The 18,370-nt window shown below is 40.3% G+C and overlaps 1 protein-coding gene across 13 annotated transcripts in view; it reads left to right on the top strand.

The window, feature by feature from the left end:
* Nucleotides 1-18,370, top strand: part of LOC149167293 (protein ZINC INDUCED FACILITATOR 1-like) — a 639,590-nt gene that overhangs the window by 223,528 nt on the left and 397,692 nt on the right. For all 13 annotated transcript variants that reach the window (XR_016260914.1, XM_089432933.1, XM_089432936.1 and 10 more), the window contains exons 8-9: nucleotides 8,396-8,445; nucleotides 8,596-8,671. Coding sequence is in view for 12 of the 13 variants with exons in the window: in XM_089432933.1 (XP_089289059.1) it covers nucleotides 8,396-8,445; nucleotides 8,596-8,671 (126 nt within the window). In the remaining variant the exon portion in view is untranslated. The remainder of the gene's footprint in view (nucleotides 1-8,395; nucleotides 8,446-8,595; nucleotides 8,672-18,370) is intronic.

The raw sequence follows: 18,370 nt of genomic DNA, 5'->3' as shown, positions 1-18,370 counted from the left end.
AAAGTACCTCTCCTCGGAGACAGATATTCCAACTGATCAACAACCGGAGGATTGATCCCACAGCAACTTTGACAATTCCTTAGTTGGACAATGAAAGTTGCTCCAAGCTTCTCTCTAGAAATTCATCACCCTCTTTTGCTCTGCATCTGCCTCTCAGCTCCCTGTCTGCCCCACGAAAATCCCTTAGCGCTACCTCTTCAGCCCAGTGTCAGCTCTGGTACCCTTTGCGCTACCTGCATCAGCCTCTTGGCCCTCTGTGTCACCTGCACTGGCCTCCTCTGCCTCTGCGTCAGTCCTCGCTGCCTCTCCATCAGCTTTCCAAGGCTTTGCGCTGTCTCTCCGACACTTTCTCTGCCTCTATGATATGTATTCTCGACATTCTGCCAAACTGTCCCTTGCTGCAACAGATCACTAACTTGATTTTTCAGCAAACCCTGCCCCAGAAAATCGAATTCTTGATCAACTTGGTGTGTCTCCCACTGACCCTCAAGCCTCCTCTTATACTTTTCCTATTGATGATTCAACAGTCGAGATTAAGTCCCTGATCAACGGCTAAGATTAGATTTGGCTTGATCCTCGTCATTTAGAACTTTCTCACCCATTTTAAATTAATACACATTAATATTTTAATTTTCCTAAATTTAGACTTAGGAACCCCATTAAAAATATTAATTATTTTAATATCTCTCCATCTGGGTGGAATTTCCCCAAACAATTTATGGGTCTTGGATATCTTATGTGCCTTAGCCTCTCCACCAATTTTCATGGTTAGAGAATATCCGATGCTACCAAAAATCAATAGAGCATGGTACCGTCGAATTAACGGCTACTTGCAGAAGATGGGGTTCATCAAGAGTGATGTAGATCCTAATATCTACTATCTTGTCATAGAGAATGAGCCTCTAATCCTAGTGTTATATGTGTATGATCTTTTCCTGATAGGATCATCCAGGCTCATCAAAGACTGCAAGAAGAACCTAGCCACAGAATTCGACATGAAGGATTTGGGACAGATGCATTATTTCTTGGGGTTGGAAGTTTGGCAGCAGAAGGGTGAGATCTTCCTTATACAAGGGAAATATGCTACAGAGATCTTGAAGAGATTCAGGATGCATTACTGTAGACCTATGGCTACTCCAATGATCACCAACTGGAAGAAGATTGATGCATTAGAAGACAAAAATGCTGATCCCATCTTGTACAGACAACTTATAGGGTCCTTGATGTATCTGGTCAATACCAGGCCAGACATTTGTTACGTTGTCAACACCCTCAGTCAGTTCATGGTGTAACCCAAGAGGGTGCACTAGGTAGCAGCGAAACATGTTCTCAAATATATATAAGGAACAGTCGAGCATGGACTATTGTACACCCAAGGCAATGACATCAAACTGAGTGGGTTCATTGACGAAGATTGGGATGGGAGTTCAGTAGATCGGAAAAGTACAATTGGGTACTGTTTTAACATTGGATCAGGAATGAACTCCTGGTGTAGTAGAAAACATAAATTTGTGGCTTTGAGCTTAGCTGAACCAGAATATATGGCAGCTAACACAGCTTCGTGCGAAGCCATATGGCTTAGGAAATTGCTTGTGAATCTCTTCAAGAGAAGGATGGAAGCGACCAGGATTTTGTGCGACAATCATAGTTGCATCAAGATCTCTGAAAATCCAGTGTTTCATGATCGGTCGAAGCACATTGATATCAGGTGTCACTTTGTCAGAGACTGTGTCCAACGAGGGGCAGTACAGTTGAGGTACACTCCTACAAGAGAACATGTGGCAGACATCTTCACCAAGGCTCTAGGAAGAACAAAGTTTGTTTATTTCAAGGAGAAGATAGAGATGGTGAAGAAACCATTTTAGTAGCAGAAATGGATAGGTATCGGGAGTTGCAGTGCAACAGTTAGCAATGATAGTGCTATGGGCATCATGATGCAACATGTTAAGATGGAGTTGCAGTACAGATGTAGCAGTGGTAGTGGCAGTGTCATGGGTAGAAGTACAGGAAGCAATAGTGCAGTGGATGTGGGGCAGTAGGCCAAACATTAACACAAAGGACCGATGCGGAAGATCATTGTGATGCTTCTATGGTGAGGCATTGCTAGAACACATTCCTCGCTAAGAGGGAATGTTGATTTTTGGTAGCATCGGATGTGCTCTAGCCTTGAAATTTGGTGGAGAGCATAAGGCACATGAGATCTCCAAGGCCCATAAATCGTTTGGAAAAATTCCACTCGGATGAGGAGTTATTAAAATAATTAATATTTTTAATGGGTTCCTAAGTCTAAACTTAGGAAAATTAAAATATTAATGGGTATTAATAAAGATAAGGGTGAGAAGCTTCTAAGAGATGAGGATCAAGTCTGTTTTAATCTTAGCCATTGATTAGAGACTTAATCTCGGCCATTGATTCATCAACAGGAAAAGTATAAGAGAAGACTTGAGGATCATTTGGAGACACATCGGTAGATACTCAACATCTCAAGGAAAATCGATTCTCAAAGAGAAGGAGATCGATTTCAGAGGGAGAGTTATAGGGTGGAGCAAGAGGACGGCATCAATAGCAATCAGTGATTGAGAAAGAGGTGACGCAGGGACATTGAGGGACAGCACAGAGGGAGACGTAGTCCAAGGGAGATGCAACCCTCACACAGGCTGATGCAGAGGGACGCAGAACCATGCAGAGTGACGCAGAAGTGGGAGAAGGGTCTCCAAGGTGTTAGAATGTTTCCAGGGGAAAGTCTTAGGTGTTTTCTGTCAGTTTATCTGTAAAATCATTCCGTGTAAAAGCAATTGTTGCTGAAGATTAATAAAACTCTCATTTGCTACACCGACTTTCCCACATTGGGTTTTTTCGTGGACAATTGTCCAAAAAACAACTGTGTTGATGTGATTGGTTCTTGTGTATGTATTTTCTCTGTGTAATTATGTGATAACTACAGTAGAATTTATTTTAGTATTTGCTAAAGGGATTTCATAAATAACTTATTGTGAAGAATAAGTAGGTGAAATAAATCAGTAGCTGCAGTAGAATTTCAGGTTAGAAATTTTCACAGAGAAGTGGGTGCTCCAACATTCTCCCATGCATCATCAAACAATCTGTCAGCCTCTCTGGAAGACTCTTCCTAAGTGGATGTCTCCACTCCTAGATCCTCTGCATGTGGCTGGTCCACATCAATCTGAGGCTCCTCAACCTTAGGAGCTAAAAGTTCCTCATCCGCATGTAGCTCAAGCTCTCTCTCAACAGAAACTCGCATGACCTTCTCCTCATTGAATCTAACATCCCTGCGAACCACTGTCATCCTGTTGGTCGAAAAGTACACCCAATAGTTGTGAGGTGTATCAGTGTACCCCACAAATATCCCCAACTTTGCTGTCAGTTCAAGCTTCCTCTGTGCATCTTTGGTCACATGGCAATATACTGATGACCCAAAAATCTTGAAGTGACCAACATCAAGCGTCTTATCGGAATAAGCCTCTTCTGGTGTCTTCATCTCAAGTATCCGATGTGGGCTACGGTTTTGAACATAAACCACTGTGTTGCATGCCTTAGCCCACAAGTGTAGTGGTAGGCCCTGATCATGCAACATCGCCCTTGTTGCCCCTACTATGCTTCTGTTCTTCCTCTCGGCCAGCCCATTCTGCTGAGGGTTATGGGGTGTCATTAACTCCCGTTTAATCCCTTTCGCTACACAGAAGTTCTTAAACTCGTTTGAGACATACTCACCACCGTTATCACTCCGTAGAGATTTAACCTTCTTGTCAAACTATTTCTCCACCAATGCTTTAAACTCACAAAACTTTGTGAAAGTTTGATCCTTTTTATGCATGAAAAATATCCAACATTTACGAGAATAGTCATCAACAAATATAACATAATACCTGTGTTTGGTTGTGGATGCTATTGAGAATGGTCCACACACATCTGAATGGACTCGCTCTAGAATAGCCTCTGCTCGACTGTCTCTACCGTGAAAGGAAGACTTGGTGTATTTTCCCAAAGTATACACCTTGCATGTATCAACTTGCTCAAGCGTACCTTTGGGAAGACCGGTAGAGATCGGCTGCAATATCTTTGTAGCCCCATGATGCAAGTGGCCCAATCGCCTGTGCCACAACTCGCCAACGTCTCGGCTCTGCACCCTTTTTGCTCTAGTGCTCAAAGCAGTACACTCCTCTACCTCCAGCTTATAGAGATTCTTCACCCGAATCCCTATCTTCTTTACCTGACCCGTGGCTATGTGTCAAAGGAATGCCTTTCCTTTTGAGAAGATCACATCATAGCCTCTATCCTCAAGCATGACAATGGATACCAAGTTCTTCTTCAGCCCGGGGACATACATAACATTCTTCAAGGTGAGTGGAACTCCATGCTCCCTCTGAAAAGTAATCGTGTCCAATCTAGTAACACTATACTTCCTGTTGTCAACCATCTCAATATGCATCTGGAGATCTTTCTCCTCCAGGTCATTGAATAACTCTTTGTCACCAGTCATGTGAATGAAGCTTCACTGTCTAAGTACCATATACTTCCCATCATTGATGGCACCATGCATGCAATGAGGGAAAAGTCCAATTCGAATTGAGAGGCCAAAGCCTCACCCGCTACTCCTCCTGAGGACTTCTTCTTGGACTTCTTGAGTGGAAAATTTGTAGCAAAATGGCCCAGCTCATGACAATGAAAGCACTTAACTTTCGTCATGTATTTCTTCTTACCTCCATGATAAGAATCTGATTTGGAATGGGAAGCTTTCCTTTCCCCTTCTTCGCCTTAGTCACTAAGGCACAGTTCTCTTCATCATCAATCTTTAATGAAGAGCCATCCTTGGTGTTCCTCCTGATGTCCTCCTGTATCTAATCCGACCACAGTGATTCCCAATCTGGCAGCTTCTCCTGACCATTGACAAAGTCCTGATAACTATGCCAAATCTTTGGGAGTCCTAGAAGAGCAAGACTCACCATATCGTTCTTAGCAACTGTGATTCCAACACTTCCAAGTTCATCACGACATTGAGTGAACTTGGTCAAGTATTTTGGAATAGTTTCGCCTTTCTCCATTTTGATTTTTCGAAGTTTGTCCTTCAGTGCCAATTTCCTTTGGTCACTGTTGTTCTGATACAAGTCCGTCAATTTTTTCCACATAGCATATGGAGTTTCCTTGCCATGGAGACTCGAGACAATGTGGTCTTGAACTCCCTCAAGGATTATCCGCCTCGTCTTCGCCACACACTTCTTCCATTCAGCCAAATTCTATGCGCCCGATGCTGCTGGCTTAGGAATTTCTTGATCAACGAATTCCTTCAAGCCATTATCCTCTAGCATAACCTCCATTCTATCCCTCAAGCTATAAAATTCGAGCTTCCTTCCAATTCATACTCGAGCCGCAAACTGTAGAATGCCATCTGCCGTTCCTGAAGTATGTATTGCAAATTCAAATTTCACCGTAACCCAAAACTCAAAATTTCGAAATCTTCTCTAGTATATTGTTCTCAGCTCCGATACCATGTAGAAAATCCTGTAGATTCACAAGCTCATGTAATGTACTAAAGCACAAGGCAAGAATCTACTTCCACTTTCAACCATTGGAAGCCAATAGATCGATGAAAACAATATGAACAAGAAGAAGATAAATCAATGGCACATAACACAAGATGTATCTAGGGAAAGCCACCGTTCAAAACCCCACTATCTATATTGCATATATCAGAAATATGAGTGAAGATACAAAGCTTGTTCTCACAAGAACAATTCCGCACAAGTATGCTCAACTCTCTCAGCTCACAAGCTAGCTCTTGGTCAACACTTAGCCAATTCTATAGCTCTACAAGCCCCTAATCTCTTGCGTGACGCCTAGGATGAATAGCTCGTATTTAAAGGGAATTCATGCTCCAAAACTGCGCAATCCAAACATAGGATCAATCTCTTATGCATGCATGATATTTATACTCCAGTAAATAATACCACTGATAGTACACTGCCCCTGCACTCTAGTCTCAACTGGGTCTTTCTCATAATCAACATACATGAGTTTCTGATGAGGGAATCTTCAGTTAACTAGAGTGATACTTGTGGATGCACTAGTGCACCAACTGTTAGCTCTCTATTAGTTCCTCAAACAATTTGGAACTAATTTAACTGAACTTAACTCAGTAAACTGAGTGATCTAATTTCCAACTCAATTTAAACTCATACTGGACCCCTAAAACTTAGGGAGAACATATACATGACTTCAGAAAGACTTCCAACTCGAAATTCCTAAGCTAATTAAGTTAATTAAACTTAATTAACTATTTACAAGTTGCTATGAGAATAGAATTCCATTTTAATTCTCAATTTAATTCAAGGACAAATTAAACTGGAATTTCTTGTTGTCGTTTCTCAACAAATCCATGCCCAAAAGTGTCCATGATAAGAAAACTACAATACTCAATGTCAAAATGACAAGGCATACGTTTAGATTCGGGAGGCCCACCTTCAAACATAGGATCATGGCAGATGGGCGAGGGACCACATGGCCGGCTCATGTGGCAGAGAAGATGGCATAATGAGCTAGCTGATGGTTGCAAGTGGCTGCTGGTTGCTGGCTGAGGACCATCTCGGAGAAAAAAATTCTCTTAGCGATATTACTCACATAATGGTGGGTAATATGGCCAATTATGCTTTTACTTTTCTTTTCCGCTGCATCAACCTCCGGGGCATCATTCCAGGCCCGATCCAAGGTGTGGGCAAGGGGAAAAGGAAAGCTAACCCTATGTGGACCCACGTGGGAGAAATGATGAATGGGGTTATAATGAGTGGAGGGGAGTAATATATATGGATGAGGGAGCAAGAACACGCAACCAAAATCAGGGTTCCCCATGTAATACCATCCCTAAAGCCAAAGGGCCCGTAAAAGAGATCCCACGTGACTAGAATCCAAGGTTAACATCCAAAAAGGGATCTAGGGGACAAGAGCACAGACCTAGCCCACTCTTTCCGCCGAATTCCCCCTTTAATCCATGCCCAAAAGTGTCCATGATAAGCAAACTACAATATTCAATTACCAAATGACATGGCATACCTTTAGGTTCAGAAGGCCCACCTTCGAATATATGATCATGACAGATGGGTGAGGGACCACATGGCTGGCTCAGGTGGCGGATAAATGGCACAATGAGTTAGTTGGTCGCTGCAAGGGGCTGCTGGTTGCCGGCTGAGAACCACCTTGGAGAAAAAAATTTCTCCTAGGGATATCATCCACAAAATGGTGGGTAACATATCCCACATGAACAATTGGAGGCACAATGACAAAATAGGAGGAGGTACTCATTTTGGACATCTTTGATCATTTGAACATTCACTCTCACTAGCACGCTTGCACTGGAAGCCAAGTCTAGATGCGCTGTTGAGTAGAAGAGATTTTCAGGCAATCTCACCCTTGATTTGGTTGATCTCGAGTGCCAGCGCTAGGAGGGAGTCTTCATCACCTTCAATCTGATTTGGGAGCGCTTTTCAACGTGTTTGTGGAGCTGGTTCAGCAAGGATTGCATGGGCCTGCGTAGTACTTTTTCGTGCCACACGTGGGGCATTGGGAGGAAGAGGGGTTTTGGGCTGAGACTTGTGGAGGAGTTTCGGAAGGGGATTTTCTGAATATCTCATCCATTTTGGGAGCCTTCAGCACTGAAATTTACAGGTGTGTGGAAATACCCAGCAGCAAGGGAGCTAGGAGAAATTGGGCCAAAATTCCGAGGTCAGCATTTGGCCAAACCCTTTCTTGGTTTTGGTGGGCTATTGGAGGAGAGACCGGGGTTAGTTTCCCAGAATTTTCTAAGCACCAAAAGGGGGTCAAATCAGTCATTCTTCACAGCCAACAATTCAGCTTTCTAGGTGTTCAGCATAGAGCCATAGAGGGAACAACTACGCAGTAGTTGGGGCACTTGCTTTCATCACTTGGGCTATGCTAGCTTGCCTTGGGCAAGCCTAGGTGCACACTTTCCAAACATCTATTGTAACCCCATACTTTGATAATAAAATGGCTCAGAGCAACACAGTTTTTGGCTTATTTCATGGTGTCTAATTTATGTGTGATTTTTGTGGGTGTTTTTACTATGCATGCTTTGTTTATCATTGTAAAATTTCCTTAGTGATATTACATCTGTAGGTTTCATTGATATCCTGCTGTCATTTTTGGTATCTAATGGGCTCATCTACATTGAGGACTTCATTTTTCTAATTTAGCTTAATTTCTTACTATTGTATTCATGTGATGCATGCATAAATAAAACATTGTTATATCCATGGCATCTCATATTTCAGTTTGATGTCATATTATTTATTTTCTATCTATCCTTTCCCCACCATATGGGTTAATGTTCCTTATAAATTGTTTTCCTTTTTTGTGTTGTTGCGGCCAGCCAGTGGACAAGTATCCACAAATATTTTCAAAAGACTCTTTGTTTGGAAGGTAAAGTTTTAAAGTTTGATCAGATTGTTCTGAAGGATTTTTCAAGTTGGCATAGCAATGCTTCCAATCTTTTCTATTAATGATTTTAACTTTCTATAGGTTATATTGTATGCTGTATCTTGTTAACTTGCACTGTTTTGAAATCTGCAGATTCCCATATCTTTTACCTTGTCTTTGTGTCTCGATCATTTCACTTATAGTTCTTCTGACTACATGGTGGCTTCCGGTAAGTTCACTTGATGTGTGTTTCATTGAGAATATTTAATTACCTTCCTGCTTAACCCCTTGTGGTGGTTCAAATGTAGTCAATTATGATTGCTGATACTGGTAAAGGAGATTTCTTACTTGGTATAAAAACTTAATAGGGAAACATAACTGATATAAAATAGGGTTATATATATGTGTGTGTGTGGAGCTTATTTTACATTACTGCATACATAGAGAAAATATCAAAGCTTACATATTTACTTATTAGTAGGTCAGGTTATAAATATACAGACTATCCATCCCCTCATAGCCATGGAGTGATAGTGAAAAAAACTGCCTACCAATCTCTTAATGTAAAGAGCATATATCTGTAGTATCCCTTCTCCAATCTGCTCAGAAAATTTTCCCTGATTCTGCTGATGCTTTTTAAATCTTCCTTGGTTGAGGAGTTTCGTCAAGCATTTTGCAGTTTATATCTGGGTTTGCAGATTTGAGATTTATGGTTTCCATGTATCTTGTATTGATAGACGGAAAGTAGAAAACATGCCAAACTAATATGTAATATAACAGCAGACATATAATGCTTCAAAAAAGAGGTTTACTTCATTAAATTCAAGAACATATACCCAGCTCAGAATATTATTGCTGTTGGAACACTAGCAAACATAACAGCAGTACAAAAAGAACATTTAGGAAACAACTGAGCTTGATTCTCAGACATGGGAATGGTTGACAAGTGTATGACTCCTTCCTTTGATAAAATGACTTCCAGAAATGTAAATGAAGCAATTACTAGAGGACAGCTTCTTTAATTGTGCCCAGCAACACTAGAAATCTAATTCCCTCCTTGAATCCACCTCTGGTAATGGACAGCAAGGTATGCCACTTAGTGTATTTCTGTAACAGTTCCAAATCTCTCTTGAAATACTAGCTGCATTGATTTTCGGCAGTAGATTGACCTCCCATACAATTTCCAGCAGATGGTGTTGGAATTTCTAACTCTAACTGTTAGAAACCCTTCATGTACTTTTCTGATTTATTTCTGCCTACTTGTTTTGATTAATGAACAAGTTATTTACCATGTAAATACTGAAAATAAATACAAGTACGCTCAACACATTACATATCATCAACTGAAGGAAACAAATCAAGTACACAAGTGACACCATTGTTTTTGGACCAATGTCCCCGGAAAAACCCAATGCGGGAAAACGGTGCAGCTATTTGAGGGTTTTATAATTATACAGTTTATAAATACAATTTGGGTGCCAAAACTGGCTCACCCAACAAAGAATAATCTTAGCGGTAGTACCTCTCTACTCGGAAGAAGATATTCCGGCTGAAACCCCGGATAACCACTCCAACAGCTCCCAGCTCCAATCTGCCCCACGAAAACCCAAGTGTCTGCCTCTAGGGACTATGTCAGCCCTTCCTGGCCTTGCGTCAGCCCAATAGCCCCTGCGTCAGCCTCTAGAGCCTCTGTGTCACCCACGTTGGCTCTTTGAGGCACTGCGCAGCTCCTGGCTGGCTCTGCGTGGCCTCTCGCTGGCTCTGCGTGGCCTCTCGCTGGCTCTGCATCCCTCTCTTCCGGCTTCTGCGCTGATTCTCCCGGTACCCTCTCTGCCTCTCTACTTCTATATTCACTGCCCCTCACTGCTGGTCACTGATTCTATCTCTCTTAGCAAACCCCTCTCTAGAGAATAAAATGACTGATCACTCTCGTGTGCCTTCAACTAACCCGCAAGTCTCCTCTTATACTTTTTCTATTGAGTCTTCAACAGCTGAGATTACATCTCTAATTAGTGGCTAAGATTAGATTTGGCTTGATCGATGTCATTTAGAACCTTCTAACCCAGTTTTATATTAATACCCTTAATATTTTTATTTTCCTAAGTTTAGACTTAGGAACCCATTAAAAAAATATTAATTATTTTAATATCTCCTTCACCAGGTATGATTTCCCCAAACCATTTCTGGATCTTGGAGATTTCATGTGCTTTAGCCTCTCCACCAATTTTCATGGCTAGAGCACATCCGATGCTACCCCAAATAAACATATGGTGACTTTCCCAGGTGGTATGATGTCCTTCCACACTGCCAGCAACAATGGAAATCAACCTTCTATATAATGAGCAGCTCCCAGGTGAGTATTTCGAATTTTGGCCCTCATAGCAGACTTGATCTCCCTTAGCAAATAATACCCCACTCCCTCTACAAGAAATAACTCGGCCCTCTAGTATGACTGCACTCTTCACTAATGGTTCAATAGAGATGGAACCCTTCTTTAGCGTGAAACTAAGAATGTTTCCTCTCTCAGCCTTCAACTTTCTGGGGAAACTTCCAAACTCAAACAATCGGTTCAACAACTTGAATCTTCAGTCATCAAGGTTTCTAGCTAGGGTGAAATCTTTCATCACTGAAACTAGGGAAGAAATGAGGGTTTCTCTGAACTCTTCATTGACCCTTTTGGGCCACTTTTCCCCACTTTAATCAAGTTACCTTTTTAAATAGTCTTACTTTATAATTTTAAAGTGAATTTTGTCCCCTTTTCATGACTAGTGACCCATGTCACCCATTTTTCCAATTTCACTTTATGTTATAAAGTGACTTAGACCCTTTTTTATTTCCCCTTTTAATTTTCCGCTCTAGCCTAAGGGAAACTACTAGGCTAGCAGAATGGCCCCCTTTGGGCCTAAGTAGATGAGGACATTACACTCCTCCCTGCCTGAGATCACTTGACCTCAAGTGACTACAATCCTAGATGTTGCAAAACCTGCTTGCCCTCCCAAGTGGCATCTTCAAGAGGCAAAACTTTCCACCTAACCAAATATTCTCTACCTACCCTACTCCTTAACTTCCTTTCTCTCACCTCCAGAATGGCCTCTGGAACCAATACTAGCTGACCCTCATCATCTAGAGGAGGAAGCTCTGCGAAGATGGTCACTTGTTGCCCAACTTCCTTTTTGAGGCAGGAAACATGAAACGCATTGCGTATCTTGCTCCCTTCAGGGAGCTCCAACTCATAAGCCACTTCCCCCACTCTTTGTATAATCTTGTAGGGCTCGTACAAGCGAGGCTTTAACTTTTGTACTCCCTTCTTAGTGTCAACTGCCAGTAAGGCTGCAACCTGCAACGGTAGAAATACCAAGTCCCCCACCTGAAAACTACGCTTTGTTCGTTGTCAGTCTGCATATATCTTTTATTGATTTTGCGCCACCTATAGATTATCTTTAAGAGTCTTCAGAATATCTTGGCTTTCTTGAACCCAATCTCGAGCCTTAATTGTTCAATTGTCTCGAAAGACCCAATCAACAAAAGTCAGAGTGTTGTAACCATACAATGCCTTAAACAAAGACATATCTATAGACATGTGATAGGAAGTATTGTAGCAGTGCTCACCCAAGTGTAGCCATCTAATCCATGCTTGTTGTTGTCTCGTTACATAAATCCTCAAATATCTCTCCAACCACTTATTCACTATCTTCGTTTGCCCATCTATCTGCGGGTGTTATAGGTAGAATCACCCTATGGTCTTGGGTTGAAAACCCCAATAGAGCAGTCCTAATACTTAAACTACTGAAGTAGGAAGAAGAGGTATTACCCGGAGGTCCTACATTTGAGGTCGTTCCCGTAGGGTCCAAACCCTCTGCTTCTTCCAATGCCTTAAAACCTGCAACTCATTCAAGAAAAGCATATACAACAATAGTAATAGAAAGCATGTTCATGATATAAGTGTTAGATCATATAAGCATGTAAGCAAATAAGCATTAACATGAGATTTTATAAGCAAATCATAACATAGATTAATGCATAAAGACCATAATCATCAGGAACAAGACAACACCTCTTTATTAATGTAAGCTAAAGAAAATATAGAAGAAATACAACCTGAGTCGTCTGCTGGCTCTAAGCGAAACTGTCCTCTGGATCCGTCCTACCCAGGCCTTAGCAATCCTCCTCCATAAGTATACACAAGGATGTCATGAAGGGATGATGAACATCTCAAGAAGGAAACAGGGGTTTCCTATGACTTGGGAGTGCAAAAGGCACATGGATATCTTCATACTTGATCAGGGATGTAATCAACTATAATATCAATACCTAATCTTTTCTCCTCCTTTAGGCCTTCCCATGGAGGTTTATTTATACTTCTCCAAATTAGTTTTTTCAGTTGCGAAGCAGTTGGGCCACAGACTATAGTAGGTGAGTATCAGGTCAAACCCGTAAACTCCACCCGAATTAATGGAGATTACATATTTTTTAATGTTTTAACACATATACGCGGGTTGGGTATAGACTAACCCACGTGTACACGCGCTTAATACATGGCAAAATCGCGTATGGGATTTAAAACATCGTTTTTTAGAATTTGGATAAAGTCTGGTAGGGAAGGGTTGCCCTAGGCCATATCACAGAGTATGAAATCTACCAAGGGTGGTAAATGGTGCTATAACAGCAAGTGATAGCTCATGCTGAGTGTGACCTCCGTACCCACTAGATGGAACAAATTTTGCCAGAAGGCACCTGTAAATCTTCTATCTCTGTCATTGACTATGGTCTTCGGCAGACCATGCAACCTAAATATTGTTGAAAGTGTAGCTTGGGAGGTAGTCCCACAACCCTTGGGGTACTGGTTTTGTGTGGAGTTGACCCACAAAAAGTGGTTTTGTGGGAAAAGTACCCAAGTGGTGGCTTTGGACCCAAAGTTGTGGGCTAGAGACCCAAAGGAAAAATCATTGTTTATTTCATTAGTTGCAAGAGGGCACCTTTGATGGACTAAAGGGGACCTAAGGCTACAATGGAGAAGCCATATGTCAAGTGAAAACAATTTTATTTCTATAATAAATTGTGCTTGAGCATGTAGGCTCAGGTCCGCTTGGGCCAAGGACATGACCCTTGATGGCAAATTGACTCCACCAAGAACACTATATATAAAAGTAAAGTTGAGCTCATTGTGACACAACATTGCAACTCATTTTTGTATCATCATCTACCCAAGGGAGCGAGTTACCTCAAGAAGCCGTAGGAGTATGTTTTACAGTCTTATCTTGAAGAAAGGTCGAGTTTGCACTAGAGAATTCATTGTTTGTGGGAGGTTTTTCATGCCCTAGTGAATGCTTTGTCTAAGCTTGTTATCCACCCGAATCTCTATCCTATGTTCTGTTGGTATTCTCTCATGTTTTGTGTATAAGGAGGAGGGACGAGACCCTAAGAAGGTACCTACAGATCTTTGTTTTGTGACTGTGTAGGGCCACTAGGACTCAGGAAGTCTTGCTGGTGCTTCTATGGTATAGGTTGTGTTGACCACATTTGTGTCAACTACCCCAAGAACCAGAGTACATATTAGTGGATAAAATTGTTTAAAGTCATCATCATTATGCAACTTCCAATGTATCAATGTAATACCAAATTCTGCAGCATTGTGGGCATTTATTGTAAAATTGATTCTAGTATGACTATTAAGCCATGTAAAAACATCTAGGTAAGCCTTTGATTCTTAGCAAAGAGTTTCACTCTAGGTAGCTTTTTTACCCACTGCCAATTATTCACGTTCCTGAACCCAAATAATTGGCAAAGTTTTTGTCCCAAGCATCCCCCAAAGCTAGAGTGGGGCTTGATGATAAGGTCTTAGGTGAGTCCTAGTGTTATCGAGTTTATGTATTTTTATCATACTAGATCATATGTCTTGTGTAGAATCTAATTGAGTCTAAGAGGTCATGTGTCAATTGTGGAATTCCCCTTTTAATGGGTGTCTATGTAATATCTTGATGTAATAAGTGTTTTCTAAGAATATTTTTGGTGGATGGTTCCTCATAATTAGACATTGTTGACCACACTTTGTCAATAGTCCAAGAAGTAGATGTACAAAGTAGCGGACAAATTTTTCAAGGATCATTATAATCATTCAACTTTCAGTTTCATTATTGTAAACCCAATTTCTACAAAAATTATTGTAAATCATTCTAGTATGACTACAAAGCCATGTAATAACACCTAGGTAAGCCTATGACTTTTGTCAAATGGATTCATCCTAGGGACTTTTTTAACCTCCCCTAATTATGTGTGTTTGTAAACACACATAATTGATAGAGATTTTCTCCTAGTTATAACCCCAAAGCTAGGGTGGAATTTGTTGACAAGGTCTTAGGTGAGTCCTAATGTTTATCAAGTCTATGTATTTTTGCATACTAGATCATATTGTGTCGCAAAATTGGGTAGTGTATTGAGGGTTTATGTCTAAATGTATGTTTCCCCTTCTAAGGGTTGAATTAATTTGTAATATCTTGATGCATAGTTACTCATAGTTAGACACCATGGCTAAAATATTTGAGGGTGGAAAAGATAATTAATCCCCTCTAGCCATTTAATTAATTTTTCTGGTAAAATTAAATAAAAATCCAAAGCTAGAAAATTAATTAATTTCAAGTCAAAAAATAATTTGAGAGAAATTAAATTCTCTCCAAGTCTACAATAATAAAAAATTCGTGGGTCAAAGAAAAATTAATTTTTGGAGGACTCCCACCAAGGGAAAAATGGATTTTTTAAGAAAATTTGACCCCTTGGACCTTGGTGGTTAAGTCAAAGTGAATTTTTTGAGGATATTAGTCCAAAATATTATTTTTTAGATTAATAAAAAATGGGTTTTAAGAAAAATTCGAATTTTTCCTCAAAAATAAAAAAACCAACAATTGTAATCAAGTTATTTTCAACGAAAGATCAATGGATGAGATTATTTTGATGAGGATCAAGCCAACTAGCTGTTATTTCCACTTGGCGGGATTTTATGCTCTCATTTTCTATATAAGGAAGTTATTGAGCTCCTCATCTGATCTTTGGATGATGAAATCTGTAACGCATGTACTGAGCCTTGCTTTGTTGGAATTGTATTTCTGATAATAGAAATACTTTGGCGTTTCAATTTCATGGTGTTCTTCTATCTGTTGATCTGTGGTATGTACTAGTGATTGTTTTATGCTCTATATTATATGCACTTCATAAAATTGTTATTTCATTTGCTGCATGATGGAACATCTATTGGTACAGGTATCTTGCCTTAAGTATTGGGTTTAGATCTACAGGTCTAAATCTCTTATGATCTAACAATTTATCTTTAAGTTTTGAATAGAGATCTACAGGTATGCTAGCCCTTGGTCTCCAAGTTCAGACTGTGGGGAAAAATCGACTGCGTTTGGATTCCGAGCTTTCATTTTTGTAGGGTACTTTGCAGAAAGGTTTTGGTTGGTGATTTATTTACATATATCATTCATTTAAAAATCTCTAAAAAGAATTTTAATCTCTTTCTCTTATGCTATAGCGAAATTTGCATGCTATTGAGGACAAAATTTGTTTTGTAAATATTGTAAATATTTGTAAATAATTTTTCTAACCCTTGTGTATTTTTGAATTTATCTAACGTGAGTTGTCTAGATCTAGTTTCTAGTTGTTAGGATCTTGTGTTCAGAGACCTTTTGCAGTTGAAAACCCCATCGATTTGGAGAAGAAGTGAGTTATTTTGCAGATCTAAAGTTTCTTACCTAGTGACTGGGGTTTTGAGGGTTTTTATACATTTTTGGCTAGCATTTTCATTTAGGAAGATTTTGTGTGGCTTCGAACTATATAGGCCCTTATTGGGCCCTAGTCTACAAAACCCAGGTCTCCATTTTTTGACATTGGGGCTAGAGGAGAAAACACTATGCCTAGAGGCTTATTTTGCTGCTGCATCTAGGGTTTCATCACTAGATTTTGCCATTAAGGGTTTCTAGAGGTAAAGTTCATCATTTTTTAAGCTAATATTGTTGTTGTAGGGGTATCGTGAGGGTTTCAATTCTCTTGGAGGCTGGCTGCAGGACTTAGGTGCCTCTTCTCCCTTAGCCGCATCCCTATTAGGGCCTTTTTCCCTAGCGGCAGCCCTTTTGAGGGCTTATCTTGGTAGTTGTAGCCCTAAGGAGGGGTTTTCCTCTTAGTCGTAGGCCTATTCGGCCTTAGTTTCCCTAGCAGCAGTCATTTTTGGGGTTATTTTGTGTTTACAACTTGATTAGGAACTAATACTTTTTTTTTGCAGGTTTTATGGTAAGCTTGGAAAGGGTTTGAAGTGATCTACATATCATTTTGGCCATCAATCCATCATATTTCAAGATAATATTTGTGTTGCAGGTCTTTCAAGGGCTAAACGTCATTTGTTTATGGTTAAAACTTCCAATTTTGAGCTCTAGCCTTGTTAGCTAGTTCTCTTCAAGGATGATCTACTGTTTGCTTGTGTATTTGGGCTAATAATTTGTGATTGTAGAAGTCATAAAGGTATGATCTTTGGATTTTGAGCTAACATTTTGTGTGTACAAGTGTTGAGGAGTGATTTCTCTCACATATCCAAACTTGGCATAGGCCATTAGGCCTTGGGATTTGTTTTTATTGCCTTCATCTCTCATTTTAATTGACTGCATCATTTATATCAGATCTTGTATATTGTAATGTTCCCAATTCTTTTTGTGAGTGCAAAATTCACTAAGGAGTTTTGCCAATCTTTGATGATATTAAATAAAAGGAGAAAATATTATTTTGTAAGAGAAAAGTGGAAATTATTATTTTAATGAAGAATGGCGGCAAAGTAATATTTTATTAGTGGAAGGTGGGGACCACTAAGGTAGAGGGCTAGCAATTATAAATATAGCTTGGAGGCCTCCATTTGGTATCTTTGATCATTTGAAAATTCAATATTAGTTCTCTTGAGTTGCTTAACCAAGACAACTGTGTTGTTCAGCACAAAGAATTTCTGAGAGGGAATTCCACCCTCATTTCGGAGAACTTCGACTGTCCCCCTAGTGAGGCAATTTGGGGAGCTCAATTCAGAGTTTCCATTGGGCATATTTTCAAGTTCTTTCCGCTGGTACGTTTTTCTTCCAGGGCACAGAAGTGGTTCAAATTGCTTGTGGGGAGATCAATTACGGAGGAGTAGAACACCTAAGGATTTGCAGCGGGTTTTTTCCCCTAATTTAGCTGGAGATTTTGTGGTGATTAGCAAGGCTAAGTTGAGAGAATTCTTTGGGGCCGAGATTCTACATTTTTGGAAGTGCACAGGGTTGGAGGAATAGAGGTTGAGTAGAGATAAGGGTCAGAGATTGAAGGTATTCTTCAGGGGAGAATTTAGCCAAAGTTGGGAGATATTTCCAGTGGTGGATTTGGGTTTAATTCAACATTATCAGTTTTGTGGGAGGTTTTCTGGTCAAATTGGGAAATTTCCACTTGTTGGGGGTCATCGAGGGACGGTGGATTCAACCCAAACCCTTTATGGGTTTTTGTTGGTTTATTGATTGGAGTCTTTGACTAATTTTACAGAATTTTCCAGGCGATATTTAGGCCTGAAACGCTAATTCTTATAGCAGGGCGGAATGCTAGTTAGCTGGGGAATTTGCACCATTTTGTGGGTTTGACTTTGGCTTGGAGATAGGCCAAACCCTTTCTGGGTTTTTGGTGGAGAGCTCAAGATTAATTTGGCAGAAATTTTTTAAGCACTTTTGGAGGCTCAAATAGGGGTTTCTTCCAACCAGCAGTTGCAGAATTTCCAAGCCCAGCGCAAAACATTGAGGAGAAGCATTTCCTCTGCATTTGAGTAGCATCTTTCTCACATGGGATTGTTTAGCTTGCTTTGGCAAGCCCAAGTGAAGACATTTCATGCATTGTACGCTACTCCATAAATAATAAAATGACTGAATTTTGGTGT

The sequence above is a fragment of the Pinus tabuliformis genome, chromosome 5_1 (genome assembly GCF_031772625.1).
Source record: "Pinus tabuliformis cultivar Carrire ecotype Pingquan chromosome 5_1, CPIR1, whole genome shotgun sequence".
NCBI lineage: Eukaryota > Viridiplantae > Streptophyta > Pinopsida > Pinales > Pinaceae > Pinus > Pinus tabuliformis.
Note: the sequence above shows the minus strand (reverse complement) of the source record. Positions and strands in the feature narration are given on the sequence as shown.